The 27800-nt window shown below is 53.1% G+C and overlaps 2 protein-coding genes and 1 pseudogene across 4 annotated transcripts; 2 read left to right on the forward strand and 1 right to left on the reverse strand.

The window, feature by feature from the left end:
* Positions 1-4424: 4424 nt before the first annotated feature.
* Positions 4425-7960, forward strand: LOC111556939 (scavenger receptor cysteine-rich domain-containing protein SCART1-like; the record flags this gene model as incomplete). The annotated part of the gene is made up of 2 exons (XM_023240308.2): positions 4425-5401; positions 7611-7960. Coding segments are annotated over exons 1-2 (417 nt in total), but the record flags the coding sequence as incomplete, so codon positions are not given.
* Positions 7961-8648: 688 nt separating this feature from the next.
* On the forward strand, positions 8649-18195 carry LOC101090899 (scavenger receptor cysteine-rich domain-containing protein SCART1-like). 3 transcript variants are annotated; one of them, XM_023241174.2, is made up of 12 exons: positions 8649-9459; positions 10350-10658; positions 11045-11350; positions 11466-11783; positions 11852-12166; positions 15106-15420; positions 15568-15633; positions 15709-16023; positions 16281-16328; positions 16825-16962; positions 17355-17537; positions 18007-18195. In XM_023241174.2, the coding sequence occupies exons 1-12, from the start codon at positions 9066-9068 to the stop codon at positions 18075-18077; spliced, it is 2778 nt and encodes a 925-aa protein (XP_023096942.2). In that variant the 5' UTR covers positions 8649-9065; the 3' UTR covers positions 18078-18195. The 3 variants fall into 3 exon arrangements, with proteins under 3 accessions (XP_023096942.2, XP_023096941.2, XP_023096943.2); XM_023241173.2 differs by lacking the exon at positions 18007-18195 and having other exon boundaries at positions 17355-17652; XM_023241175.2 differs by lacking the exon at positions 18007-18195 and having other exon boundaries at positions 16825-16966; positions 17355-17531.
* Positions 18196-23316: 5121 nt separating this feature from the next.
* On the reverse strand, positions 23317-24407 carry LOC101091153 (annotated as a pseudogene).
* Between the last annotated feature and the right edge of the window lie 3393 nt (positions 24408-27800).

The raw sequence follows: 27800 nt of genomic DNA on the forward strand, positions 1-27800 counted from the left end.
TTCATTTTCTGTTTGCTGCTTTTATGTAGAAAGATAACGGCTTTTTGTTTATGAACTGTGTCCAGTGAGCTTGCTAAGTAACCTTTGTCACGGATTCTAACTTCTCTGCAGATTCTTCTGGATTCCCTCTATTCCCGGTGGCATTGTATGTGGGTAAGAGGGCTTCACCCTCCCATCCTGTCTTACAACTTCCTTCTCCTAACTGACTGCACCGTGAGAGCCCCCAGGGCAGAGCAGAGGCGGACAAGGTGGGGAGGGACAAGATGGGGAGGGCTGTCCTGTGGTGTCTCCGGCCTCAGAGAGCCGGACACTTGCTGTGGCGTGTTTCCATGATCCTTGTTATCAGATTAAGGGAGTTCCGTGCTATTTCTAGTTTGCAAAGTATTTATTTATTGTAGTAAATGTTTTTTTTAATATAAAACTTTTTGCCTCTTTTAAGATGATAATATGATTTTTCTCCCTTAGTATTTCAGTGTGACAAGTGACAGTGATGGATTTCCTAATGCCAGACCGACTTGGCACTCCTGGAAGAAGGCCATCGTGGGCACCGCTGCTATGCTTTGTACGCATCGCTGATTTTATTGGTTCTGGGCCCAGGGTTTTCTTTGTGGGAGGATAATCTTTCCTTGAGAACAGGACTATTGAGGGACAATTGACATACATTAAATAGCACATATTTGAAGTGAATAATTTGATTAGCTTCGACATATACATATCTATATCTCCATGAAACCATTCCCACAACCAACAGAATGTGCATTTTCATCACCCCCAAAACTTTCCCCCTTCCTGCCCCTCCCCGTACCTACCTCTCCAGGCGACCACTGACCTGCTTTCTGTCACCGCAGGTTAGTTTGCATTTCCTGGAAATTTATGTAGTGCAGAGGATGTGGAGGACCTGAAGCCCCAAAGAGCACAACCACTTTGGAAACAGTTCCGGCCTTTCATGGTGACTTACACACGTTCCTGCCGTCCGACCCCCCACTGTGCTCCTCAGTATTTACTTAAGAGAAATCAGAATATACATCCACCAAAAGGCTTGTACAAGAATGTTCTTAACCGTTTTATTTATAATAGTCCCAAACTGTACACAATCCAGGAAATACACTTGGGAACAATCCAGGGAGCTTTCTCAAGTTTTGCCGGTTGTGCATGTGCTCATTCGTGCGTCCGTGGAACTCACAATTTTGCCACACGTGTAGCTTCAGGTGACCGCCACAGCAATGACGTGAACTCCCTGGGGCTGCCGCCTTACATTCACACCCCTCCACCCTGACATACCTAACCCTGCTAACCTGTTCTTCGTGTCTACTGTTATTTCAGAAATATCGTATACGTGGGATCATGCGATATGCGTCCCTTTCAGATTGCTGTTTTCATTCAGCATAATTTCCTTCAGGTTCACCCGAGTCGTCGTGTGTATCAATACCTTGGTCCTTCTCACTGCCGAGCAATGTTCCATGTATGAATGCACCACGATTTGTTAACCGTTGAGCCACGGAAAGGCACCTAAGGAATTTCCAGTTTCTGGCTACCATGAATAAAGCCACTGTAAGCGCCAGAGTAAACGTTTCTGCACGGAGGGAAGTTTTCACTGCTCTGGGGTCAATGCCCAACTGTGCGGTCGCTGAGTCGTGCGGGCAAGTCTAGTCTGAGGGTTAAAAAGAACTGCTGAATTATTCCACAGGGCGGCCGTGGCTGCACTGTTCACATCCCCACCAGCGATGCATGAGTGATTTAGTTTCTTGACTTCTTGCCAGCATTTGGTATTATCACTAATTTTTTAAAAAGCCTTTCTGGTAGTTCTGTAGTGATACCTTATTGTGCTTTTTTGTCTGCAGTCACCTGATGGCTAATGGAGGTGAGCATCCTTTCATGTCCTCGTATGACACATCTGTGTGTCCTCTTTGCTGAAATGCCTGCACACACCCATTTTCTTTTCTTTTCTTTAAAAATTTTTTTAAAACATTTTTATTTATTTTTGAGAGACAGAGAGAGACAGAGCGTGAGCAGTGGAGGGGCAGAGAAAGAGTGAGAGAGAGAGAGAGGGAGAGAGAGAATCTCGAGCAGGCTCCACATTGTCAGCACAGAGCCTGGCATTGGGCTCAATCTCATGAATGGTAAGATCACGACCTGAGCCAAAGTCAAGAGTCAGATGCTCGACCGACTGAGCTACCCAGGCACCCTGGGTTATCACCTTTTCTATTCCAGGTATTGATTTGGGTCTTTTTTGGTCTTTGTCAAACTTGTTAGAAGTGTGTTAATTTTATTTTTATTTTTTTCAAAAACCCAGCTTTTTGTTTCACTAATGTTTTGCTATTATTTTCCTCTTTTTAACTTCATTGATTTCTGGTTTTATCTTTATTGTTTCCCTCCTTACTCCTTCCTTTATTCCTTTCCTTCCTTTCACTTTTTCTCTAGATTTTTGAGATAGCAATTTAGATGATGGATTTGAGATCTTTCCTCTCACGTATCAAACACTATAAATTTCCCTCTCACCATTACTTTAGCAGCATCCCATGAATTCTGATATGTTATTTTCATTTTTTATTCACTTTTTAGTATTTTCAAAATTTCATTTGAGACTTCATCATTAAGCCATGGCTTTTTTAGAAGTGTGTTTAATTTTCAAGTGTTTGCAGATTTTTTCATTGTCTCTCTGTTATTGAGTTCTTGTTTTTTTCTATTAGGATACAGTCAGTTTTGGTGAATGTACCATGTGTGCATGAAACAAATGTGTATTCGACTTTGTTGTAGGAAGTGCTCTGTGATCCTGTTGGTTGCTGTTCCATTCTTCCAGACCTTGTTGAGTTTCTGTTGATTGCTGTGAATGGCATCTTGAAGTGCCCAAGAATTGTGGATTTGTCTTTTTTCATTATGTAATGTCCCCCATTCTTCCTAGTAATTTCCTTTTATCTGAAAATTTTGTCTGATATCAATATAGCCACTTCTGCTTTTTTTTGGTTTAATGTTCACATGAAATGCTTTTTTCTTGAATCAGCACACATTTGGATAATTTTTAAAAATTCACTCTGCCAACATCTGTCTTTTAATTTGTGTGGTTAGAACCTTTACATTTAAATTATTACTGATGTGTCGGGGCTTATATCTGCCACTTGCTTTTTATTTTCTATTTGTTCCCTTGTTTCTCATGTACATGTTTCTTTTTCTCTTGTCTCCTTGTGAGTTAGGTGAACATTTTTTAGACTTCTATTTTGATGTATTTATAATATTTTTGTATTTTGTATAATTTTATTATTGGTTGCCTTGTACGGGACTTATAACAGCCTCCTGGTGTTGACATTTTACCACTTCAGGTGAAATATGGAAACCTTACTTAAATTTTGGTTTTTACCCTCTCAATTTAAACACATAATTGAGCTAAGTATTTCCTCTGTATTCCCTGAGCACTACTTCTGGTAGTGTCATAACGTAAAATGTGATTGAAGAAACTCACAAAGTGAAGGACAGTCTATTATAGTCACTTCTACTTTTATCCATTTCATTGTTCTTCTTTCCTTTCTGAAAGCCCCATCTTTTTGTTATCATTTTCTTTCTGTTTGGAGAGTTTTCTTTAACTATCATGTAATAATATGTCTGCTAGCAAGAAGTTCTTTTAGTTTTCCTTCACTTGAGCATGACTTTACTTCCTCTTAATTTCTGCAGGATAGTTTCACACACGTAGAATTCAGGCTTGACACATCCTCTGTTTCAGCACTTAAAAACTGGTCCACTCCCTACTGGTCTCCATTTCAGAGGAGAAATTTGCTGTCATTCTAATTGGTTTTTCTCTGTAGATGATGTATCATTTTTCTTTGGCTGGTTTTAGGATTGTTTTAATCTTTAGTTTTCAAAATGTTAATTATGATGTGTTTTGGTGTGAATTTCTTTGGATTTATCCTGTTTGGAGTTTAGTCAGCTTCCTGAATCTGTAAGTTTATGTGTTGGGAAGTTTTCAGCCATTGTTTCTTCATATTCTTTCCTCTCTCCCCTACTTCTCAGATCTCCATTGATAGAAATAATGGATCTTTTGTTATTGTCCCAGAGGTCTCTGAGGCTGTATTATTGTTGTCTGTTTTCTCTCTTTTGTTTACGTTAGGTAAATTCTATTTGTCTTCAGGTTGACTGATGCTGTCCTCTGTCATTTCCATTCTACTCTTGCGATCATTTGGTGATTTTTTAAAGCAACTTCAGTTACTGTATTTTCAGTTCTATAATCTCCACTTGGTTCTTTAAAAAGTAACAACTTTAGGGGTGCCTGGGTGGCTAAGTCAGTTGAGAGTTCAACTTTGGCTCAGGTCATGATTTCACGGTTCGTGAGTTCGAGCCCTGCATCAGGCTCTGTGTTGACAGCTTGGAGCCTGGAGCCTGCTTCAGATTCTGTGTCTCCCTCTCTCTCTGCCCCTACCCTTTACTCTGTCATTCTCTCTCTCTCTCTCAAAAATAAATAAGCATTACAAAATTTTAGAAATAAGTGTATAATCCAGTAGTTTCTAGCATACTCAGAATTATACAGCAATCACCACTAGTTGATTTCAGAGCATCTTCATCTCCCCCAAGGAAACCCCATATATACATCAGCAGTCATTTCCATTTTCTCCTCCTTCCAGCCCCTGGCAGCCACCCAGCCACTGTCTCTGTCTGTGGATTTGCCTCGTCAGGACGTTTCATATCACTGGAGTCATACAGGTGGTGTTTGTGTCTGACAACTTTCACTGAGTGTGATGTTTTCAAATGATGAGTGATTTTCACTTGTGTTTTGGACAATTTTGGTTGTGATGTTAGGAGACTTTTCCAGGTTGGCAGGTAGCCACCTGTTTGAGCTCAGGGTGTAGGTTCTGGCCTTTTGTGGCTTTGGTTCCAATGACAGTTCAGTTTTTAGGGGCTTTGTGAGGCTATCCTGGCCTGTCTCATTCTCCTGGTGCTGTGGGGCTCCCACTCAGTCCTTGCTGGTCCCCAGAAGTTGGTTGTCACTGTGTCACTATCTGTGGTGGGGAGCCAGAGCCACTGGGCTTGGGTGGAAGGCAGAGGCACACAGAGCTTTGTGGCTGCAGTTGTGGGCAGATTGGACTACCTGCTTGACTTTGGGTCTGAGTGAACCTGGTCTGTCAGCAGTTATCAGGGTGAGAGGAAACCCGCAGCCTGGGGCCCTTGCTCATGTGCTCAGGGCTTCTGAGGCCCCTGATATGCTCTGGAAAGGCCCTTGCTGTCTCCACTGGTTCCTGGAGGCCATTGGTGACTCCTATTTCTGCATATTTCACTCTGGACTGAAATCTCTGCTCTTGTCCTAGTTGAACAGCAGGAACTGGTTGAGCCCTGGGGGGTTACAGTGCCATGAAGGCAGCTCTCTGGGCCTTGGGACTGGGGACCCTTCTCCTCACTCTCAGTGCAGTCCCTGTTGGTAAGTTTCTCCTTCCTTCATCTATGGAGGCTTCTGGAGGTGGTGGTTCTGTAGAAGCTGAGACCCTGGGGTATGGGGATCTCCTGCTGTGACCAGATGTCTTTCTGGCTCTTGCTCAGCCTGGACGTGGATGGGTCATCCACAGGAGGGCAGGAGGGCATGTGGGCTCCAAAGTGTGTACCCCCAGAGACTCTTGTTCCAACACTGACTGAGCCTAACTCCAGGGTGAACCCAGGGTGCGGAGCTGGGTCAGAGCCTGGATGGAATGAAGGGGCATGGCTAGCGTCTGGTCCCAGTGACCCCGATGGACATGAGGTGCTGATAGGTCCAGCAGAGGGGCTGCTCCACTCCTGTCCCTGGGGCTGGGGTGCTGGTGGGGGAGTGTGAAAGCTGGCTGCATCTGGCATTGAGGGTGATCCCCAGCTCACTCACTGTTCCAGGGAGTGGCAACAACCTGGGGAGGGGGCCCAGGGGTGTGAGGGCTGCCGGGTCTAGAAGACAAGAGGCAGAATCATGGGCAGGAGCCTGTAGAGAGGGGTTCTGTCAGGTGGAACAGCATAGAGAGGCTGGACGTGACAGAATGACCCCTGGGGGTACTGCATACAGTAACACAGAGCCTCTGGGTGAGTGTGTGATAGTACGTGTCAGAGAGGGTGTGAGAGCATGCGTGTGTGTGTTTGTGTGTGTGTGTGTGTGTGTGGTAGGGAGTGTGTGAGAGCGTGCATGTGTGTGATAGCGATAGTATCATAGAGTGTGTGATAGCATGCATGTGTGTGTGAGTGTCAGAGTGAGTGCATGCATGCATATGTGTGATAGTGTGTCAGAGAGTATATGAGAGCATGCACATGTGTGAGTGCATGCATGCGTGTGTGATAGTATCAGAGTGTGTGAGTGTGCATGTGTGTGATAGTGATAGTGTCAGAGAGTGTGTGAGTGCGTGCATGCGTATGTGATAGTGTCAGAGAGTGTGAGAGTGTGCATGTGTGTGTGAGTACGTGCACGCATGTGAGTTGGGCAGAGAGACAGGAGAGGGTAGCAGTCGGTGTCCAGTGCTCTGGAAGCTGATGGAAGAACACTCTGTTGGGCAGGCCGGTCCAAGGTCCAGCAAGGGGGTGACCTCAGGGCTGGACAGTAGGGCCTTCCCGGGTGCTGGTGGCAGGAATCTGTGGGCAGTGATGCTGGCTGGCGGGAGCGGTGTGGGAACCCTGGAGGGGATCCCGTTTTGTGTTAAAGATGCAGATATGTGTGCACGTTTACGTCTGCAGAAGAACAGGCCGGCAGGGTGTGAGGAAGCTGTGGGGGAGGATGCCAGCGGTGAATGACGACCATCAGGGGGCGGTGAGAGGGGCAGTGAGAGGGGCATGCCTTTCTCTGGACCTATATGTGGGAGTCTGCGCTCGGTCCCCTCCTCACATGGGTTCAGGGTGGGCACTGGAGGTGGTCTGGGGTGGCCCAGGCTGGGACCGTGTGCAAGACTTCTTCATGGCTGCTGTTGTGTTTCTTCTGCACCAGCTGTGGATGGGATTGTGAGGACCGAGGGGCTGTGATGGGGAGAGGCTGTGCAGAGAGAACCAGGGCACAGGGCCTAGAAGGGGCATGGTTGAGGAAGTGCATCTGTGGCCCTGGTGGGGAGGTCCTGTTGGTCCAAGTTCAGGTCCAGGGAGCTGCCGAGACCCTGAGACCTGAGGAGGCCGGCCTAGAGATTGTAACTGGAAGGGCAGGTGGCCGGCCGGTGAGTCAGGAAACAGAGAGTCAGGGGCCCCGGTGCCTCTACTGCACTGGAGAAACGATTGGGGGTGGGGAAGGGTGGCCTGGCAGAGCCACCCCGCTTCCAGGCAGCGGAACACAGGGGCACTTCCTTGCCAAGAGGGTGAGGGTCACCCACATCGTGGGGGCCTCAGAGGGCTTGGGAGGGGAGCAGAGGCCGTGGTCCTGGCGGGAGGGAAGGGGGTCTGTGGAGGTGAGGATGCAGGGCTGCGTGGGGGCAGTGGGAGGGTTTCCATGTGACTCCACCCCATCACCTTTCTGGACTGTGAGTATTGGGGGTGGGGGTAGGGGGACCTGGCTTTGTGCTGAGGCCTCGCAGCAAGGCCTTGGAAGTGGCCCCAGGCAAACGTAGGAGTCTTCCTACCTCCCAGCGGGTGCTGGCTCACCCTCCACCCCGCGAACTGGTTCCGGGCCCCTCTGAGGCTGGCCTGTTCTTCTGTAGGTGGACCAAGAGACCTGAGGCTGGCGTACAGACACAGTCCCTGCGACGGAGTCGTGCTAGTCCTACACGATGGGCAGTGGGGACACGTGTGCAACCAGGAGTGGACGTTGGCAGAGGCATCCGTGGTCTGCAGGCAGCTGGGCTGTGGACATGCTGTGGGAGCCCCCAAGTACGTCCCACTGCCCGGGGAGATGGTGCGGCCCTGGCTCCACAACGTGTCCTGCAGGGGTGACGAGCCCTCCCTCTGGGAGTGCAGCCTCGGGGCCTGGACACAGACCGAGTGTCCCCATGAGTGGGTGGTGGTCGCTCTGTGTGCGAGTAAGTCTGAACAGGAGGGGGAAGAGGAGGAGGAGGGTGAGTCTGGGGGAGGAGGGGGAGGAGGGCTTGGTGGAGAGGGGGAGAGAGGGTCTAGTGCAGGGGGAGGAGGAGCCGGGTCTGGGGGAAGAGGGGGAGAAGCAGGAGGTGGGCGGCCCTGGGGGAGGGGCAGAGAGAGGGTCTAATGCAGGGGGAGGAGGAGCACAGGTCTGGGGGGGAGGGGGAGGAGGAGGAGGTTGGTAGGCCTGGGGGAGGGGCAGAGAGAGGGTCTGGTGCAGGGGGACGAGGAGCGCGGGTCTGGGGGAGGAGGGGGAGGAGGAGGAGGTGGGCGGGCCTGGGGGAGGGGTGGAGAGAGGGTCTGGCGGCTCTGTGGCGGAGGTGGGGGGCTCCTCCCAGGGCACCGGACCATGCTGACCTGTCATGGTTCCAGTCTCTCATGAGTCGGTCACTCCTGTAAGGGGCCCTTCGTCTTTCACCCAACAGATGCTTATTCGCAAGGCTCTATTCTAGGTGCTTGGCCATATGCAGCTGTGAATAAACCAGACAAAAGTCCTGCTGCATGGAGCCTGTACTGTCCCGGGAGAAACAGTGAACAACTAAGTAAAACAGCAATGCGGGAACGTGGAGACGCAGAAAACAGACGGGGGTGGGGGGGAGGTCAGAGACACCTTGTCTTCTAGATGCCTGAGGGCCTGACACCCCTGTCCCTGCCCCACCCCCACCCCCCACCGTAGGTATTTAACATTAGGTATCTCAACATGATTTCAAAAGTGACCAGGAGGCAAACGCTTTCCCTGTGAGGTCTGTCGTGAGGGTCTTCTGCTGTCTCTGGGCACTTATGTGACAGGGAGCTCCTGAGGCCCCCTTACAGCATCCTGTCTCTGAAGCTGACCCATGACATGGTTTATGGGCCCAGGATGAAGGGAAAATGCAGGGATCCTCGTTCAACAACAAGATTTTCAAGACAATGACGGCAGAATGTTAAACCAGGCATAGATCCCTCTGAGCGAGGGGTCCTCTGTGACCTCCCACCCAGAAAGGGCCCTCTCAGCCAGCGATGACCCTCTTGAAGGAGAAGGGTTGGTCTCAGGCTGTAACCCAGGCCCAGGGCGGAGGCCCAGGTAGGGGCTGCTTGCCCAGATGGCAACGTCTGGTCGCTGGGGCAGGCCATGGGTTCCAAGGGACCACGGGGCCCGCGGAGTCCGCGCCTTCGGTAATGTGGGCCTGTGCTTCTCAGATGGCACTTTTCGGGAGATCCGGTTGGTAAAGGGCCGCAGCCCCTGCTCCGGACTCCCCGAGATCAGGAATGTGAACGGGGTGGATCGCCTCTGTGGCCTCCATGAAGAGGAGGCCACGGTGTTCTGCCGGGAGCTGGGGTGTGGGCCTGCACTTCAGGCTCCCCGCCAGGATGTGGGCGTCGTTGGGAAGTATATGACTTGCCGAGGCACCGAGCCGACCATCCGGAACTGTAGACTCAACAACCGCCTGCGCAGGGGCTGTGACTTCCAGCACGATGCCGAGGTGGTCTGCTCAGGTGAGGCCCGCCGGGCACAGCCAGGCTTGGGGGGGGGGCGGTGCAGACCCTTGGGGGATGCTCTGTCCTCACATCTCACAGTGTGTCCCCCTCTTGATGCCTGTGCAGCCTGCTGTTCCAGAGGGACTAAGAGCGGGCTGGGCAGGCGAGGGAAGGCAGGGAGGAAGGCACTGTGCTGGGAAGATCCTATGCTCTCTAGCTCAGGGTTGTTGCAGACAGAGGCCTAGAGGAGAGGGCACAGGAAGTGCTGGTGGATGGTTTGCCGGTGGGTGTGTGGTGGGCTCGGGTCTGTGCCTACGTCCCAGCAGAGGTGTGCTGGCTCAGAAACCCGGGCCTGGGGGTGGGGGTGGGGGTGGGGTCCTGGCTGTCCTGCAGCATCTGTGCTCTGATTATTGTGTGTCCAGTAGAAGTCAAGGTGGCTGGTGGTCACCCACTCCCAGTCCTGTCTCAAAGGGGCAAGCGAATTGACCCTCAGATTCTGGCTGTGTTCTGGGAATTAGGGCAGGCTAACGTGAGATGGACAGGCCAGCCTCCTTGGTGCCCCTAAGAAGGCAGCGTTCTGTGGCCAGAGAGGTGCCTTGACCTGGCCTCCAAGACTATACAGGACCTTGATGCCACTGCCTTGGGCAGGCAGAGGCTATGTCACACATGTGGGCACCTGTAGGAGGTGACTCTGACCTCTGACCTCAGGGAAGTGACCAGGGACCCCTTCTCTGTTCTGGGTGCAGGGTGTATGGGTCTCTGGCTATCAGTTTCTGCCCAGGACTTGCAGACCCACTGCCTGGTCCTGGATGGTCTACCCTAGCCAGAGTCTCCTGTGGTCCAGGGAGGTGGCTGAACTGCTCACCTGAGAACACTTATCCCTAACTGAGAGTTTGTGTCTCCCCCAGGACACATGGAAGCCCGGCTGGAGGGCGGTGAGCACCCCTGTGCTGGGCGTCTGGAAGTGAGGCACGGCCTGACCTGGGGCACTGTCTGTGATGCTGACCTGGACCGGGCGACGGCCCATGTGGTGTGCCGGGAGCTGCATTGTGGTTCTGCTGTGTCCACTCCTGGGGGCGCCCACTTCGGCCAGGGCTCTGGGCTCGTGTGGACAGAGGCCTTCCATTGTGCAGGCAATGAGTCTCTGCTGTTCCACTGCCCTCGGGGGCCTGGGCGCCAGTGTGGGCACCACCAGGACGCCGGGCTCAGGTGCTCAGGTGAGGCTGGGAGGGTGGGATCTGAGGCTCAGCCTTGCCCCCTTCCCTGCCAGCCTCCCTCAATGACTCCGCCTGGGGGCTCTAAGCTAGGCTCATGAAGGCCCCTCTGGCCAGTTGGGGGTGTGCGTGTCCTTGGCTAGGAAGTGTTGCTTCTGGGGGTTGAGGGGGGAGGGAAGAGAGGACTGTGTTCCCCGCTAAGGCTGTACCACAGACTGTAGGCCCATCTGCAGAGACGCATGATCTGGATGCGGGGGGCTGAGGTGGGTAGGGGGCTGGTGAGGCAAGGGCCTGGCTCTGTGGTCACCACACTGGGTGCAACCGGAAGAAACTGCCCCAAGCTGGGTCTGCTGGTGAGGGAGGCGCTGACCCCTAGCCCCCCTCTTTAGAGTTCCAGCTGGTTAACGGCAGCAGCAGCTGTGAGGGACGCGTGGAGCTCCAGGTGCAGGGGGCCTGGGCACCCCTCTGTGCTGCCCACTGGGACTTAGCGGATGCCACCGTCCTCTGCCACCAGCTCAACTGTGGCAGCGCGGTGGCCACACCCCGAGGAGGCCACTTTGGGGTCGGGGACGCTCCCATCTGGCCTGATGTGTTCCACTGTGTGGGGACAGAGCCCTACTTATGGAATTGCCCAGTAACCACCCTGGGGGCCCGGGCCTGTGCCCCGGGAAACGCAGCCACCGCCGTCTGCTCAGGTGGGTGCTGGAGGCTGGGAGTGGGAGGGGTCCTGCGGGGAGGGGTGGTCCTCTCCCCTTTGCAGGCGCAGGGCCCCTCCCCCCCGACACCCTGTCTCGTCGCCGGTCTCCCCAGGTCTCCCCCACGCCCTGAGGCTGAGGGACGGACAGAGCCGCTGCGATGGCCGCGTGGAGGTCTCCCTGGACGGGGTGTGGGGCCGCGTCCTGGACGACGCGTGGGACCTGCGTGGCTCCCGCGTGGTGTGCAGGCAGCTGGGGTGCGGACAGGCCGATCGGGCGTACGACGCTCCGGCGCCCGGGAGCAGGGCGCTCCCCGTGGGGCTGAGCCGCGCGCGCTGTCTGGGCACTGAGACCCGCCTGACCCAGTGCAACGTGTCCGCGTCCCCGCTGGTGCCCGCGGGGGCCTCGCGGGACGCGGGCGTCGTGTGTTCGGGTGAGTGAGGCCCGGGCCGCCCGCCCCTCGGACCCTGGGCCCGCCGCCCTGACGCGGTGTCTCCGCAGGGAGCCGGCGGGTGCGACTGGCCGCGGGGCCCCACCGCTGCGCGGGGCGCGTGGAGGTGCTGCACGGGGGCGACTGGGGCACCGTGTGTGACGACGGCTGGGACCTGCGGGACGCCCAGGTGGTCTGCCGGCAGCTGGGCTGCGGCCGCGCCCTCCGCGCCCTGGGCGCCGCGCCCTTCGGTGCCGGGGCGGGGCGCATCTGGATGGCCGAGCTGGGCTGCAGGGGCCACGAGTCTGCGCTGTGGCGGTGCCCGTCAGGGGGCCAGGGCCCGCGGGACTGCGGGCACAAGGAGGACGCCGGTGTCGTCTGCTCAGGTCGGTGAGGGTAGTTGGGCGTCTTCTCGGGGCGGCTGGGTATCGAGTGGTGCACTGTCTGTGCGCCCAGGCCTTCCGTGGGCTTCCACGGGACTTCCGCGGGGCTTCCCTGGGCCTTCCGCAGACCCCACTGACCCCTTCCCGAATGGGGCCCCCACCGTGTACTGCACCGTCCTCTTGCTGCCACGCTGCTGCGGGCCGGGCCGGGCACAGCCGGGTCTCTCCCCGCTGCTCACAGGCTCGTCTCACATTTGTGCGGGAGGGTTCTCCCCCCAGCTCCTGGCCCGTGTTTCCGTGAGCTGCAGGAAAGGTGGTGTTTGGAGGGTCTTTGCTTTTCAGCTTGTGCATATCCGAGGTTCCTTACGTTGGTCTTGTCTGGGTGTGACCATTCTTGAGGGACAGGGTTCTGTGGTCACTGGGGAGCCTGGGAAGGGTGTGTACAGGGCAGCTTCTGGGGCGTCTTCAGGCTCCCCTCCAGGGCGGGGGTGAGCATTCAGGTGTGGTTTCTTAGTGATTTCAGCCGTTCCCTCAACTGTGTCTCAGATGATTGCATTCATTTCAATCGTCCTGTTTCTTTTAAAGTAACACTTGGGCTCATCCTTTTACCTCTTCCCCTTTTTATTCATTATTTTTTGGGGAGTCTGCTCTTTCTCATGAATTCTGGGAGAGTTTCCAGGTACTGTGCACATCACTGATTGGCTTAGCGTCTACACTGGTCCTACGTGCTCGGATGTACATTCCAAGTGGCCTTTGTGCCTGCAGTTCTCCACCTTGTCTCATGGGCTCCCTCAGGCTGCTGGTCACTTGCCGACTGATAGGACTCTGCTGCTGGGGACTGGCTGCGGGCAGGGGTGGGGGACGCTCTGTTTCTGTCACAATTCAACATGGAAGCAGTGTTCCCAAATCGAGAGCAGAAGCAGACGAGGTGCATGGGAAGCCCAGGCCTGGAAGGAGTGAGGGTCGCTCTTACACCATGTGGTCAGTCGGCTGAAGTCCCAGGGCAGCCCAGAGTCAGGGGGGTGGGGACACAGACTCCTTTCTAGGGCTGTGGGTATAGGCAGGAGACCTTTGTGGCCATGTTGGTAATCTGTCATGGATGTACTTCCTTCAAGTGTTTTTGTTTTTTAAAGGTTATTTAAATTTTAATTGGTTATGACTCTGTCACATGCAATTCATCTTACTGTCTCCATTTATCCTGTGGAGGTATTTTTGACGTATCAGACATTCAAAACATAATTTTAAAGGGCTATCAAATACTTTATTATTGGTGATATTATAGTCTCCTTGCTTCGTCACACTGTTGTGGAGATTACTCTGCTTGAGGGCTTGGGCTCTGACCAGCTGGGGCTGCTGCTGTCTCCAAACATGGAACTCTGCACTCGTTACTTTTTTTTTTTTTTTTGCTTTTATTTTATTTATTTTTTATTTTTTAAAATTTGCATCCAATTAGTTAGCATAGAGTGCAACAATGATTTCCAGAGGAGATTCCTTAGTGGCCCTTACCCATGTAGCCCATCCCCCTCCCACAACCCCTCCCGTAACCCTCAGTTTGTTCTCCATATTTATGAGTCTCTTACGTTTTGTCCCCCTCCCTGTTTTTATATTACTTTTGTTTCCCTTCCTTTACGTTCATCGGTTTTGTCTCTTAAAGTCCTCATATGAGTGAAGTCATATGATTTTTGTCTTTCTCTAATTTCACTTAGCATAATACCCTCCAGTTCCACCCACGTAGTTGCAAATGGCAAGATTTCATTCTTTTTGATTGCCGAGGAATACTCCATTGTATATGTATACACCACACCTTTTTTTAAATGTTTATTTATTTTTGAGACAGAGACAGAGTGTGAACAGGGGAGGGGCGGAGAGAGAGGGAGATACAGAATCTGAAACAGGCTCCAGTCTCTGAGCTGTCAGCACAGAGCCCGACGTGGGGCTCGAACTCACGGACCGTAAGATCATGACCTGAGCTGAAGTTGGGACGCTTAACCGACTGAGCCACCCAGGCACCCCTAAACCACATCTTCTTTATCTGTTCATCCATTGATGGACATTTGGGCTCTTTCCATACTTTGGCTATTGTTAATAGCACTGCTATAAACATGGGGGTGCATGTGTCCCTTCAAACAGCACACCTGTATCCCGTGGATAAATGCCTCGTTAGTGCAATTGCTGGGTGGTAGCATAGTTCTATTTTTAGTTTTTTGAGGAACCTCCATACTGTTTTCCAGAGTGGCTGCAACAGCTTGCATTGCCACCAACAATGCAAAAGAGATCCTCTTTGTCCGCATCCTCGCCAACACGTGTTGTTGCCTGAGATGTTAGTCATTCTGACAGCTGTGAGGTGGTATCTCATTGTGGTTTTAATTTGTATTTCCCTGATGACGGGTGACGTTGAACATTTTTTCATGTGTCAGTTGGCCATCTGGATGTCTTCTTTGGAGAAGTGTCTATTCATGTCTTTTGCCCATTTCTTCACTGGATTACTTGTTTTTTGGGTGTTGAGTTTGATAAGTTCTTTATAGATTTTGGATACTAACCCTTTATCCGATATGTCATTTGCAAATATCTTCTCCCATCTGTCAGCTGCCTTTTAGTTTTGCTGATTTTTAAAAAAACTTTTTATAATCACTGCTAAATTGATCATCTCGTGCAAAAGATTATTCTTTTTTGAATGATTTCCAAGGGTGGATTTCTGGACAGTCAGGTGACACCTGCTAAGATGTTACAGCTGGCAGTTAAATCTGATCACCTGAGATTAACCGCTACCTGCATCCTTGGGGTGGGAGGTTGCCACGGGGACACATGACTGATTTAAGGTTCTTGCTAGGGGCTCACTGGGTTCGATGCCCCTGAGCAGCATTGATCTTAGTGCTGGGACCCTCTCATTTTGGGGTCCTCCTTTGGAGATTTCTCCTGGCCCGACTGCTTTTGTCTTCCAGGGTCAGTGGCCCTGAGGCTGCGAGGTGGCACCCACCAGTGTGCTGGGTGGCTAGATGTGTTCTACAATGGGACATGGGGCGCCGTGTGCAGTAATGCCCTGAAAGACATCTCCTTGTCCATCATCTGCAAGCAGCTGGGCTGTGGGGAGCAGGGCTGGCTAGAGAACAGGCCTGTCCACACTGGCTTGGGCACCTCCTGGGTGGACAACATCGAGTGTCGCAAGCTGAGAAACTCCACACTGTGGCAATGCCCCTCGGCACCATGGCACCCACGCTCCTGTGCCCACGGAGAGGAGGCTTGGGTCACCTGTGCAGGTGGGTCTCTTGGCGGTTTCTGACAAGTCACCTGCAAGGCTGCCATTGATCCGTGACTTAGGGCCTGGAGGTCACTCAGACTCCACACACTTCATTCTGAAGCTTTCAGGGCGTTTACAGAGGGATGGTCGCTGTTTAATCCCATAGGATTGTCAGAGAAAATGACGCAGGATTCTGGGGAGACCAACTGCTCATCCGCCCACAGCTGCCCAGGTACCCTTCTGTCCGCCTCCCTGTGCACTCTTCACCTCGGTCCTGCCCTGCAGTGACCACAGCCCCCTCTTCCAGGGGAGGGCATGCTGCGTGTGCGTGGAGGCAAGGACAGCTGCTCGGGCCGCGTGGAGCTCTGGCACGCTGGCTCCTGGGGCACCGTGTGTGACGATTCCTGGGACCTGGCAGACGCGGAGGTGGTATGCCGCCAGCTGGGCTGTGGCCCAGCTGTGGGTGCCCTTGCCGGGGCCGCCTTTGGCCCAGGCTCAGGGCCCGTGTGGCTGGACGAGGTGGGGTGCCGGGGCAGCGAGGCGTCTCTGTGGAACTGCCCCGCAGAGCCGTGGGGACTCGGAGACTGCGGGCACAAGGAGGACGCGGGCGTGCGCTGCTCCCGTGAGTGGGAAGGGGAGGGGGCACAGGCGGGTGGGAGGGTTTGCCTGGGGCTGGGGAGGGGGTCTCCCCACCCAGAACATGGCCCTGAGGCCGTCCCTGTGCTGGGTCCCTCTGGCTGCCTCTGAGGCTGTCCCATGCCATGCTGGGCTCAGGCTGAGTGGGGCTGGGACACTTCCTGAGGGTCTGGGTGGAGGGTCTGGGCTGCCCAGGGCTGCGGCTGCCTCTCTTCCTGGGAGTCCTTCCCATTTCTCCTGCAGGTGACAGGGGGACCACGGCTCGGCCACCAGCACTGGGATGGGCATCAGGTAGGTGTGCTCTCCCTCAGGGCTCAGGTCACGCCCTCTTGTCTGGCCCCGACCCAGAGGGGCCCTGCCGTGGGCTCTGCACAGAGAGGCAGTCTCCGGTGGGTGCCAGGGCTGCAGCCAGCCACTCTTTAGGCTGATCAGGCCAGGGTCAGGAGGGTCAGGAGGGTCAGGACTGCCCACTTCTGTCCTCCTGTGCTAGCCTGGGCAGAGAACCATGGGGAGGGACAGCAGGCCCAGCCACTGCTCCGGGGTCTTTCTTTTACCCACTGGAGGCATTTGACCCTGGAACACTGTGGCGTCCCCCCTCCCTCCTGACCCTGGTCCTGTGACCTCAGCCCTGTGACCTCTGGGCCATCTCTGGGGGAGGAGCACCAGGGCCATCTCCTTTGGGTGCCCTCCCCCTCCCTGAAAGGTTCAGGTGGCCCAGGCCCAAGGTCACAATACCCCAGGCAGCACAGACACACAGGGGAGACCCCGCCTCTCACTGTCCTCACAGGCGCCCCCCTCACCCCTCCAACTGCCCTCAAGGCTGGGAACCTGCCCATGACCTTTTGCCTTGTCCTGGGCACCCTCCTGGTCATCGTCTCCCTGGTCCTGGGGATGCAGTGGTTCCGTGGAAGGAGAGTCTGCCAGGGTAGGTGGGTGTGGCCGGGGCGGGTGACACAGGACTGTGGGGGAGGGAGGTTGGGGGCATACTTGGAGACCCCAGCCCATCACAGGCCCTTTCTGCCAGGTCCCACCTGGAACCCTGCTGCATGGCAACTTCTCAGTGACACTCATGGGCCTAGGAGTAGTTGGGTCAGGGGACCCTTGGCCCTGCTCCGCTTCTGAGGCGTGCCTGGGTGTGAGGACAGGGCCCCAGGGGTATCCTGATTCCCCATGTCGTCTGCGTAGTAGGGCTAATTGCCCCGGCTGTCTGGGATGTGGCTCTGGGTGGGCACGCGTGAGACACTCCACGGGGCCAGCAGCGGGTGGGCCCCGACTGTGAGAGCGCCTGTCCTAGAAGCAGTGGCATGCCCTTTGCAGGTTCCAGAATGTTGGGGAGTCTGCCCTCGGAGGGTGTTTATGAGGACATCGGAGTTGTTCCCACGGGGGAGAAAGATGAGGGGCCCAGAGTGTCCCTGAACCTGGCCCTGGAGGAGGAGTATGATGACGCTGGGGAACCGGAACAGGGCCCTGAGGAGGAAGACGCGCCCCTGAACCCCGCCGGTGTGCACCTCTGCGCCTTGGCCCCTGCGCTGCTGTTCCTGCTGTACTCTTATGCCCAGGGCTCTGCTCTGGCCAGCACCTACATTTAAAGGCCCTGAGAGCCACCTCTCCATGAGTCTGTGACCCTCACTCCTGTGTCCAGGCTTGGACATTAGGGGATTCAGCTGTCCCTTCAAAGTTGCTCCTTAGACTGGAATCTTCTCGTGGGTGGACGTGGAGTCCAGGGAGGGTCCTGGAGTTTTATTTGGGTTTCTTTTTGTAGCTGCCCGCAGGGTCCTTCTAGCACCTTGTCTCAGTCGGGTGCAGGGGGCCTGAGCAGAAAGGGTGGGAGGGTGGCCCCGGCTCATGCCGTCCTGTTCTTGTCTGACGTTCTGGCTTCAGGGTGTAGTGACACAGCAGGGCCCAGAGACCGTGGGGGCTCTGAGGGGTTTCCAGAGGGCCCAACGTGCGTCTCTCTCCTTCAACACAGGTGGGGTTCCTTGCAGCCTGGGCCCCCAAGCTCCTGCTGAGACAGAAGATGCGGCGTGCCCTAGGACCTGATGACAGTGTGCTGGCCATGGGACGTCAGCGAGACCAGAGTGGGGAGAGAACCCAGGCCCCAGGGTCTTTCATTATCTTCATTTCTAAGAGAGATGTCATTAAACTCCCTTTGAAGTTCCTCATTCACCCATTAATTCATCTCAGAAGCATCCCTCAGGCCCCGCCACAGCCCGGGTTGTGTTTCCTCCCCGCTTCACCCTGGTCGGATACGGGCCAAGTGTGTCCGACTTCCTCACTTCTGCACGCACCGGGGTGGGGTAGCCAGTGAACCAGCTCCTTGCCACCCCTCCTCACATCTGCAGTGGTGTTCCGGCGTTCCCTTGTGCCAGAGTCCCCAGTACTCCAGGAGGGACCCAGCCCTTTTCAACCACACCCTCCCTACCCCCACCGTCACACCTTCCTCTGACCACACCCTCCCTCCATGACCACACCCTACCCCACCGTCACACCTTCCTCTGACCACACCCTCCCTCCATGACCACACCCCACCCCACCGTCACACCTTCCTCTGACCACACCCGCCACGACCACACCCCGACCACACCCTCCCCACGCTAACCCTCACATCTTCATTCCTGATCGCATCCTCCCCTCTCAACCCTTTCTGACCACATTCACCGTGACCTCACCCTGACCATACCTGCCCTGCCCTCCCCTCCCACCCCACTCACACTGGATATCCTTGGGGCCTGGGGGTTAGGGGAAGATGTGCAGCAGGAGGGCGTCCCTGGGGTCAGGAGGGAGAGAAATGAGCAGGCAGGCAGTGGTGTGGGGGTCTGAGTATGGGACAGGAGACCTGGAAGATATATGGGGAGCAGAGTAAGGATGTCAGCTGAGCAGCCCGAGTAGGTTGGGACTTAGAGGAAGGATGCAGGGCTCCTCCATCTGTGCTGCCCTACCCCAGTGCGGACTGCTCCCTGTCCCTTCCCCAGTGCGGACTGCTCCCCATCCCTTCCCCAGTGCGGACTGCTCCCTGTCCCTTCCCCAGTGCGGACTGCTCCCCATCCTTTCCCCAGTGCGGACTGCTCCCCGTCCCATCCCCAGTGCAGAATGCGCCCCGTCCCTTCCCCAGTGCGGACTGCTCCCTGTCCCTTCCCCAGTGCAGACTGTTCCCCGTCCCTTCCCCAGTGCGGACTGCTCCCCATCCCTTACCCAGTGCGGAATGCTCCCTGTCCCTTCCCCAGTGCAGAGTGCTCCCCGTCCCTTCACCAGTAAGGAGTGCTCCCCGTCCTTCCCCAGTGTGGAGTGCTCCCCATCCTTCCCCAATGCAGAGTGCTCCCTGCCCTTCCCCCGTGCAGAGTGCTCCTTGTCCCTGCCCAGTGCAGAGTGCTCCCCGTCCCTTCCCCAGTGCGGAGTGCTCCCTGTCCCTTCCCCAGTGCGGACTGCTCCCTGTCCCTTCCCCAGTGCGGAGTGCTCCCTGTCCCTTCCCCAGTGCGGACTGCTCCCTGTCCCTTCCCCCGTGCAGAGTGCTCCCTGTCCCTTCCCCAGTGCAGAGTGCTCCCCGTCCCTTCACCAGTAAGGAGTGCTCCCCGTCCTTCCCCAGTGTGGAGTGCTCCCCATCATTCCCCAGTGTGGAGTGCTCCCCGTCCTTCCCCAATGCGGAGTGCTCCCTGCCCTTCCCCCGTGCAGAGTGCTCCCTGTCCCTGCCCAGTGCAGAGGGCTGTGCCTGTTTTTGTAGTTTTTCTGGTAGGAAACTAATAGTTGCTGATCTGTTTGCTGCTTTTAAGGTTACATGTAAGTGCCCTGGGGCTGTCTAGAGTAGTCTTTATTCTGCAGCTAAGTTGGCCTTGCATCTGACCTACAGCCCTTCTGCATCCTCCACGGAGTATGTGAAGTCTCTATGAATCATGACGGTGTGCAAACACATGTCACAGAGGAGGAACAATGAGTGCAGATTACATCAATGACGAAATCAAATTTCACTTTCAGATTGAAAATTTTGGTGAAGAGAAGGGGAAATTAATACATGTGTACATTGTTCATATTTTGTGAACAAATAAAATTTGTCAGTGTTCATAAATATCCCTTCCAAGATTCATCCCCCTTCCCAGACTGTGTTCTGCATAAATACCCAGTGCTCAAATATTTATGAAAATACCAAGTGTAGCATTTTTATAACAAAAATGAAGTAATCAAATTTCCATCAATAAATGCCTGGCTAGGGGTGCCTGGGTGGCTCGGTCGGTTAAGCCTCTGACTCTCGGTTATGGCTCAGGTCATGATCTCACAGTCTCTGAGATCAAGCCCCATGTTGGGCTCTGTGCTGACAGCATAGATCCTGCTTAGAATTCACTCTCTCTCTCTCTGCCTCTCCCCTGTTTGTGCTCTCTCGCTCGCTCGCTCTCTCAAAATAAATAAACATTAAGAAAATTGGGAGATGAATTCTAAGTGACTAAAGTGGCCCGGAGGGGCCGGTTGAAACCGTTTTGATCCTGCTGACTCACAAGCTGCCAGTGCTGTGTAACATTCTGTAGCCGGTTCATTTATCTTTTGGAGTCAGGCAAGCTGAGAATGATAGAAATGCAGATGGCTGGATGGTGGTTGGAAACATTCCTGTGATTTATATTTTGATAGAATTTGGAAGAAATCTTTTCCCTGTAATACTATCTTCAGAGCTCAAGTACTGTGTTACCATCCGAAGCAGTGTGTGGTCCTCTACAGCCTTCCCACAGCGTGACCGTGCTGCCAGTGGTATATCAGGACCTGGTCACAGAGGGACTCATGTGCCGTGTGGTGACCCTCCCACAGCAGTGAAACATAACCTTCATGGAGCCTCTGGGAGCTGCCTGTGGCTGGGCCTTGCAGTGGGGAGATGACCCATGGCCTGCAGGCCATTGAGAGGAAACGGGGTGTTCTGGGGGACACGATGCAGTTGCCAACCAGCTGAGCTGCCTACACTTACTAAGAGGGGTACCTCTGAAACCTCACATTATGAGACTGGCAACTTCTCTTTAAACAAACAGTATATGAGTATTTCTGCTGAGTGAAAATTAAAAATTATCTGCTAAATGGAGGAATTTAGTTGAGGGATTCAGCTTTCTCCGGGTTGAGGGAGAGTATCAGATCCATGACAATACAGGAAAGTCGTGCTTTTACCCTGGATCAGGAGTACTCACACCTTGGTTTACACAGGCATCACCCAGGGAGCCTGTTAAAATGCAGACTCTGATTCATTACGTTTTAATGAGCTTTCCAAGTGATTCCTTTTTTAGTAGTAAAAATTAACAGTAAAATTAAAACTATTTTTAATCATGTGAAATTTCAAATGTATACGTGTAACAAGATGCTGACTTCTTGCCACATTTGCTTTATATCTCTGTGTAAGAAAACATCACAGAGCAACTCAAGTTTCCCATTTAATCTCTCTCTCTCCTTGCACCCCAGATGTGACTGCTATTCTGAAGACTGAACATCATTTCATATGTTTTTGCATATATTTATTTTAGTAAACAATACGATGTATTATTTCAATATTTTTATAAATACGGCAATGCTTGCCACCTGTCTGCCGTCACTTTCTACTTGCTTTCCTTACTTGACATTATGCTTTTGCTGTGTGTCCCTGTGGAAAAGGCACATCCAACATGACAGTCCACGTGTGATGTGTGTTCACATTAATATGTATGGATTTGGGATGATCATCAATGTGTGATGAATCCATGGCTTGCTAATTTATCTTCCCATGGGCGGGTGGTTAGGTAGTTTCCACTTTTTTGCTCCTGCACAAAGTGATGGAATAAACAACTGTGACCCTGTGTTGTACACACAGGAGTGAAATTGTTGTATAGTAGATATGTGCATCTTCACCTTGAATAGATGTGCAAAGTAAGACAGTCCTGTGGATCACGTGTCATTTAGTTATTACCTATTGTGTTCCAGGTCCTGTTTTCTTGCTGAGGATACAATGGTGAGCACAAACTATAGCCCCTCTCTTAATGAAACCCAGTATGAGAGATATTAATTAAATAATCAACTGAATGAGTAGCTCTAAGGGAAATAAGAAGGCACTAGGAGGGCAGATGGTGGAGGGAGCTGACTCAGTCTGGTTAGGGGGAAATCAGGGATTTAACATGCAGCTAGGATGTGAAAAGAGCATAAGCTAACCAGGCAAATAGCATTTCGTGCAGGAATAATGTGTCCACAAGACTCAAGGAGGCATGTTGCCTTGGGTCATGAGGTTCTTATCCTATCCTTGGACCAGAGATTCCAGGGCCATCATTAGATGGGAAGGGAGATGTCTTAGGGTTCTCCAGAGAAACAGAACCAGTGGGAGATATACATACTTCTGGGCTTATGATGATTTATACACACACACACACACACATATAATATGCACATACACACATATGTATAACATAGTATAACTAATGTATGTGTAATTACATGAACGGCATTATACAATATAGTGTGCAATACACATATACATACATATGGAGGCTCATTATTGAATTGGCTCATGCAGTTATGGAAGTCCTCACTACCAGCCATCTGTAAACTGGGGACCTAGAAGAACTGATGGAATAATTCAGTCCAAGTCTGAAGGCCTGTAAGTTGGGGGGCAACATGTAAGTCCGATTCTGGGTCTGAAAGCCAAAGAAGCAAGTATACTCTTCCTTCCCTTTTTTGCTCCATTCTGGCCGTCACTGGACTGAATGACTCCCATCCCCGCTGGTGAGGACAGTCTTCTTTATCCAGTTTTCCCGTTCAAATGTTCATCTCTTCCAGAGACACCCTCACAAGCACACCCAGAAATAATGTTTGACCAGCTGTGTGGTGTGCTGCAGCCCAGTCAGGTTGGCACACAAAAGCAACTATCGTAGGAGAGACATCCTCGGCAGTTCAGGACTGAGACCCACGTGGCCTAAGCAGAACTCTGGGCAGCTATACAGGGGCACTTTTAATGGAACTGAGCCAGCTCCCACTTCCTGAAGGTCAATAAGACATAGGCAGAGACTCTGGGTTGGTGAGAAAACCCAGGGATCTCAGAAGGAACCAATGCATCCGTTGTGTGTTAATGTGTGTCATATTCTGGGAACTGCAAACTTTCAGTAACAGGAGGCTGAAAGCCACATCTCACTAGGATGCTGTGGAGAATCCACAGAGGAATATTTCCTCAACAAAGCTGTTTTGAAGGTGTCAATGGCAACTCACATAGAAAGAGGGTGTTTATAACAGGTAGGACACATAAGAGTCAGGGGTCAGAGAGCAACAAAGAACGCAAACTTTAGAAACTGCCCATTTACAGATTTTTGGCCATGTGCATCAAGACCTTCCTGAGAGCTGCCTTGATATCCTTGTTCCTCAGGCTGTAGATGAGAGGGTTCAAGGTGGGGCTCACAGTGGAGTAAAGCACAGCCACCACCTTGCCTGTCCCTGGGGAGTGGCTGGAGCCAGGGCTCAAGTAGGTGTAGATGATGGTGAAGTAGTACAAGGTGGCTGCAATGAGATGGGAGGAACAGGTGGAGAAGGCCCGCTGCTTCCCCTCGGCTGTTCGAACCCTCAGGATGGCGGACATGATGAACCCGTAGGACACCATGGTGAGCAGGAAGTTCAACATGGCAAAGAAGACGTCAGCTATAATTGCCATGATGTTGTTCACATATGTGGGGGAGCAGGAGAGCGGCAGCAGAGGAGGGATCCCACAGAAGACGTGGCCAATCACGTTGGGCCCACGGAAGGTCCGCCGTGACATCAGGCAGGCATTGACTCCAGCGCCAAGCATGCCGATGCCCACACAGCTCCAGCCCCCGCTGCACACACCCTGGGGGTCATCATGGAGCCGTAACGCAGTGGTTGACAGATGGCCACGTAGCGGTCATAGGCCATGGCAGTGAAGAGCAGCACCTCCCCTGCCACCGCCCACAACCATGCAGGGCCATGCAGCCCCAGTAGGAGATGCTGCTCTTCTCCTCCACCAGGATCCCTTGGGCACCATGGTGCATGTGCAGACAAGATCCAGCACAGACAGGTTGGCCAGGAAGAAGTACATGGGGGTGTGGAGCCTGGAGCTGAGGGTGATGGCCACCACGAGGAGGGAGTTGCCACAGAGTGCCACGGCATAGAGGCAGAGGAAGAGAATGAAGAGGAGAGCCTGGAACGGCAGCACTTCTGAGAAGCCCTGCAGTGGGAATTGTGTCACCAGCATCCGATTACTCATGGGCTTTGGTCTGTCCAGACTCTTTCTGGTCAAGATACCTTCATATGTCAGACTCTCCCGGAATTTACCAAATTTCTTATTTCATTAGACTCAGGCATCACCAGCTAACAAGCTCCTCTCAGGGAAACGGGTAGGAACACTTACCCTTCCACCTCCTGCACTCAGGACTACCTCCCCACCCCCCATGTCCCTACACTCAGGACTACCTCCCCGCCCCCTACACCCCTGTGCTCAGGACTACCCACGCCCCTACCTGGTGCAGTGGTCTCCCGCAGTGATTGTCTGACCTCACCCTGTCCCTGCTAGAACCCTTCAGGAGCATGATGTACAGCGTCCACAGTGGGACTTAAAGTGTCCCCATGTCCCATCCTGGCCAGGGAGTGTCCAGCCTCACCCCTGCTCTTCTCCCCTCTCCCTCAAAGTGTCCTATTCTGCTCCCTCTGCACATCCCCTGATGAGCTGCCCCAGATGGGAGCTTCCACCTAAGTGAACGTCAGACCCCAACATGGAGCCTGGGCTCTGCTTAAGGGACAGGGGCTGCTGCCGGGGGAAGCAGGAGCCCAGGTTCAGGGAAGGGCGGTCTGCAGTCAGGTGGGAGAGTAAGTCACCAATGGGGACAGACACGAGGTCCAGGCTGGTGGGCAGAGTCAAGACCAGAAGAGGAAGGCCAGTGGTGGTTCAGGCAGTCCTGGAAGCAAGGAGGAGGTCCCAGGCTGAGGGGTCCAGGGCAGACACACAAAGAAGGAGCAGATCAAGGGGTTTCCCAGAGCCCAGTGTTGCTGATTCTGCCCTGATGACTGCCCAGTCCTGGGAATGATACACCCAAGGCCAGGTCAGGGCAGCATCAACTGATTCTGTAGGGGTGACCTTGTCCGTAGCCCTTGTCCATGCTGATTCCATGCTGGCCCTTTGGAACTTAGCACAACTGCAGATGTATTTCATATTCCTTAATAACATTTGTTGTATGAAAACAGACACAAGAGATATTTCAAGGATGAGCCTATAAATGACAAGTGCATAAATGTCAGGCTTATGGAGAAGGCTGGACACTTCAGAAAGACACAGTTGCTCCAGTGGATGGGGTCACACAGTGTCCTGTTAACCGGACCCAGTATCAGGACCACACCCCCCACAAGCATACTTCACACGTGCAGACACAGGGGACCTTTTCAGACAAGCAACCCTATTGCAGATCAGATGACAGTATTACCTACTGCTGAGTGGGAGAGTCTCTTTCTTCCATCCCGAGCCCAGACCTGCCTGAACGGAAGGACACTGTGAACCAGTTAAGTCTGTCAGTAAAGCACTTCTTAAAGGGTTTCCTATGACAAACAGGTGACATGTTGTATTGTCACTGTTCTAATGATGACTTTGTCCAGCAAATGTACAAACCTTCCCCAAGTTCACAGGGGCAACCCAGTCTTAAGAAAAATATTTCTGCTTAAAATATCAGGTGTGAATGGGTCCCAGCATCCTCATTTTTACAACCCAAGGGATTTTCATGTTGGAAAGACCAGCAAGCATGGGGTAGCCACTCTATCTTCTGAAGGAAGATACTGCTCCTGCTCTGTGCAGTAATGTGGTATTAATAGGGACATTCTTGGAAGTGTCATTAAATACATCATTCTGGCAACTGGACCTGAAGTCAGACCCTTTCAGGCTTTTCCCATTGCAGAAAAGAGAATAGTGCACAGAATGAGCTATTCATGATCTGCTGCCCTTGGGTTGGGCTGTGCTGTGAACACGAGGGGCCCAAGAAGAGCAGAGGCTGAAGTCTGAGGGTCAGAGGAGAGCAGTGGGAACATAGAAGCACCGTAGGGCAAACCCTCCGCTCTTGTGAAGACACAGAAAACTCCCACCCTGCTCTCCTTTCCGGCCACGGAAGAACTGACCCTGGACAGTGTGTGGTCAGTTGTTGGTTTATGAAATTGCAACTTATCATAACAACATATTCCCTCAAAAAGCAGAAGCTGGTAGCTTTCAAACTCTCCCTAATGTCCAGGACAGACTTGCACACGACCCCCTCCCAGGGCACAGCCAGGGTACGTGACCCAGACAGACAGAAATGGCAGAACTTAAGAGCACTGGGCTCTGGGGGGCAGCAGGCCACCACGGACGTGACCACACGCAAACCCAGGACAGAAGGTGCATCAGCCAGAGGGAGATGGGAGCAACTGGGGGCCTGTCTCACTTCCTTGGGGTCAGGAGAGGTGACAAGTGTGGCAGCACCCACCTCAGAGGAGAGCCGTGCTGTCCTCTGCCTTCCTGGCAGGTATTTGGAGGCGTCTGCTGGTGGTCCAGAGAGGACGGGGCACATCTCTGCCCTTGCACCTGCCCTGAGCTGCAGAACTCATGTACGTGGACTTCAGCCACAGAGTCCTAGCCCCTACTCCCTTCCCTACCCTGCTCTCTCTGTGAACACTGGAGCTGATTAAACCCCTTAAAATTCAAAACTGCTCAATAACTTTTGACCTAGCAAATAAAAAACTTTCATGATCTAAGTCATTGTATTCCACTAATTTTGTAAAGTGAATCTCTCCAACTATAGCAAGAGATTCACAATCAAGAATAAATACATAGTACCACTTAAACAATTTTTTTGGCAGATTGAAGCTTCTTCTCAAGTCCTGGAAACATTGCAGATGGTCCTTAAACTGCCGAGGGAGTCCCCTCAGGACTGATTCAGAAGAAACAAACCACATCCCCTTGTGCAGGCACAGTCTGGGTCCTCCTGTGCTCAGGATGGGGGACAGTAGCTGGAGCCGAGGGTGGCCTGGTTTTAAAGAGCCAGGCTGCTGTGTGACGCAGCGAGTGAGGGCGTAAACCCACTGGGACCCAGCTCCAGATCCTGTCACTTAGAGGAACTCAGAAGTCCTGGGGGCCTCTGAACCTGAGGGCGGTGGCCGCAGCACAGAGTGGGTAGCACTATGGACAGAGACAAGAGGTGTTGACGTTAGCTGTCCCTCCTCGAGGTTCAGCAGACAAGAACTTACTTCCCTACGGGGCTGTGGTGGGGAATGTCTGCCAGACAATGAAATGCCAAGTGCACACTCCGAGTGCTGGTTCCTTGTGGAAACACAGCACTGGAAGTCTCCTTAGAGGTGATGGTGCTGACCCTCATGTACTGAGGAGAAAGCAGGTGCAGCGAGGGGGGGATCGCCCCACATCATGGGCCTGTGGATGGCAGAGCAGAGCTGGACTTGGCCCCACGCATAGCCTCCAGGCTGGGAAGGTTGTCCCAGCAGTGATTCTGGGCCTCCAGCTTGGAGCCTGCTTCGGATTCTGGGTCTCCTTCTCTCTCTGCCCTTCCCCGCTGGTGCTCTGTCTCTCTTTCCCAAAAATAAATAAACATTAAAAAATTAAAACAAAAACAGAACAAAGAATTTGCAAATAAAAGTTGTATCTATTCAAGGGTATGTGACTTAATATTCTCCCACAGCATTTCTACGTTTCCTTATTGTGGTAAAATACCCATAACATAAAGTTTACTATTTTAACCATTTTACATTTTTTTTAAAGTAGGATTCTTCCCCAGCACAGATCCCGGTGTGGGGCTTGAACTCAAG

Source organism: Felis catus, chromosome D2, assembly GCF_018350175.1.
Source record: "Felis catus isolate Fca126 chromosome D2, F.catus_Fca126_mat1.0, whole genome shotgun sequence".
Lineage (NCBI taxonomy): Eukaryota > Metazoa > Chordata > Mammalia > Carnivora > Felidae > Felis > Felis catus.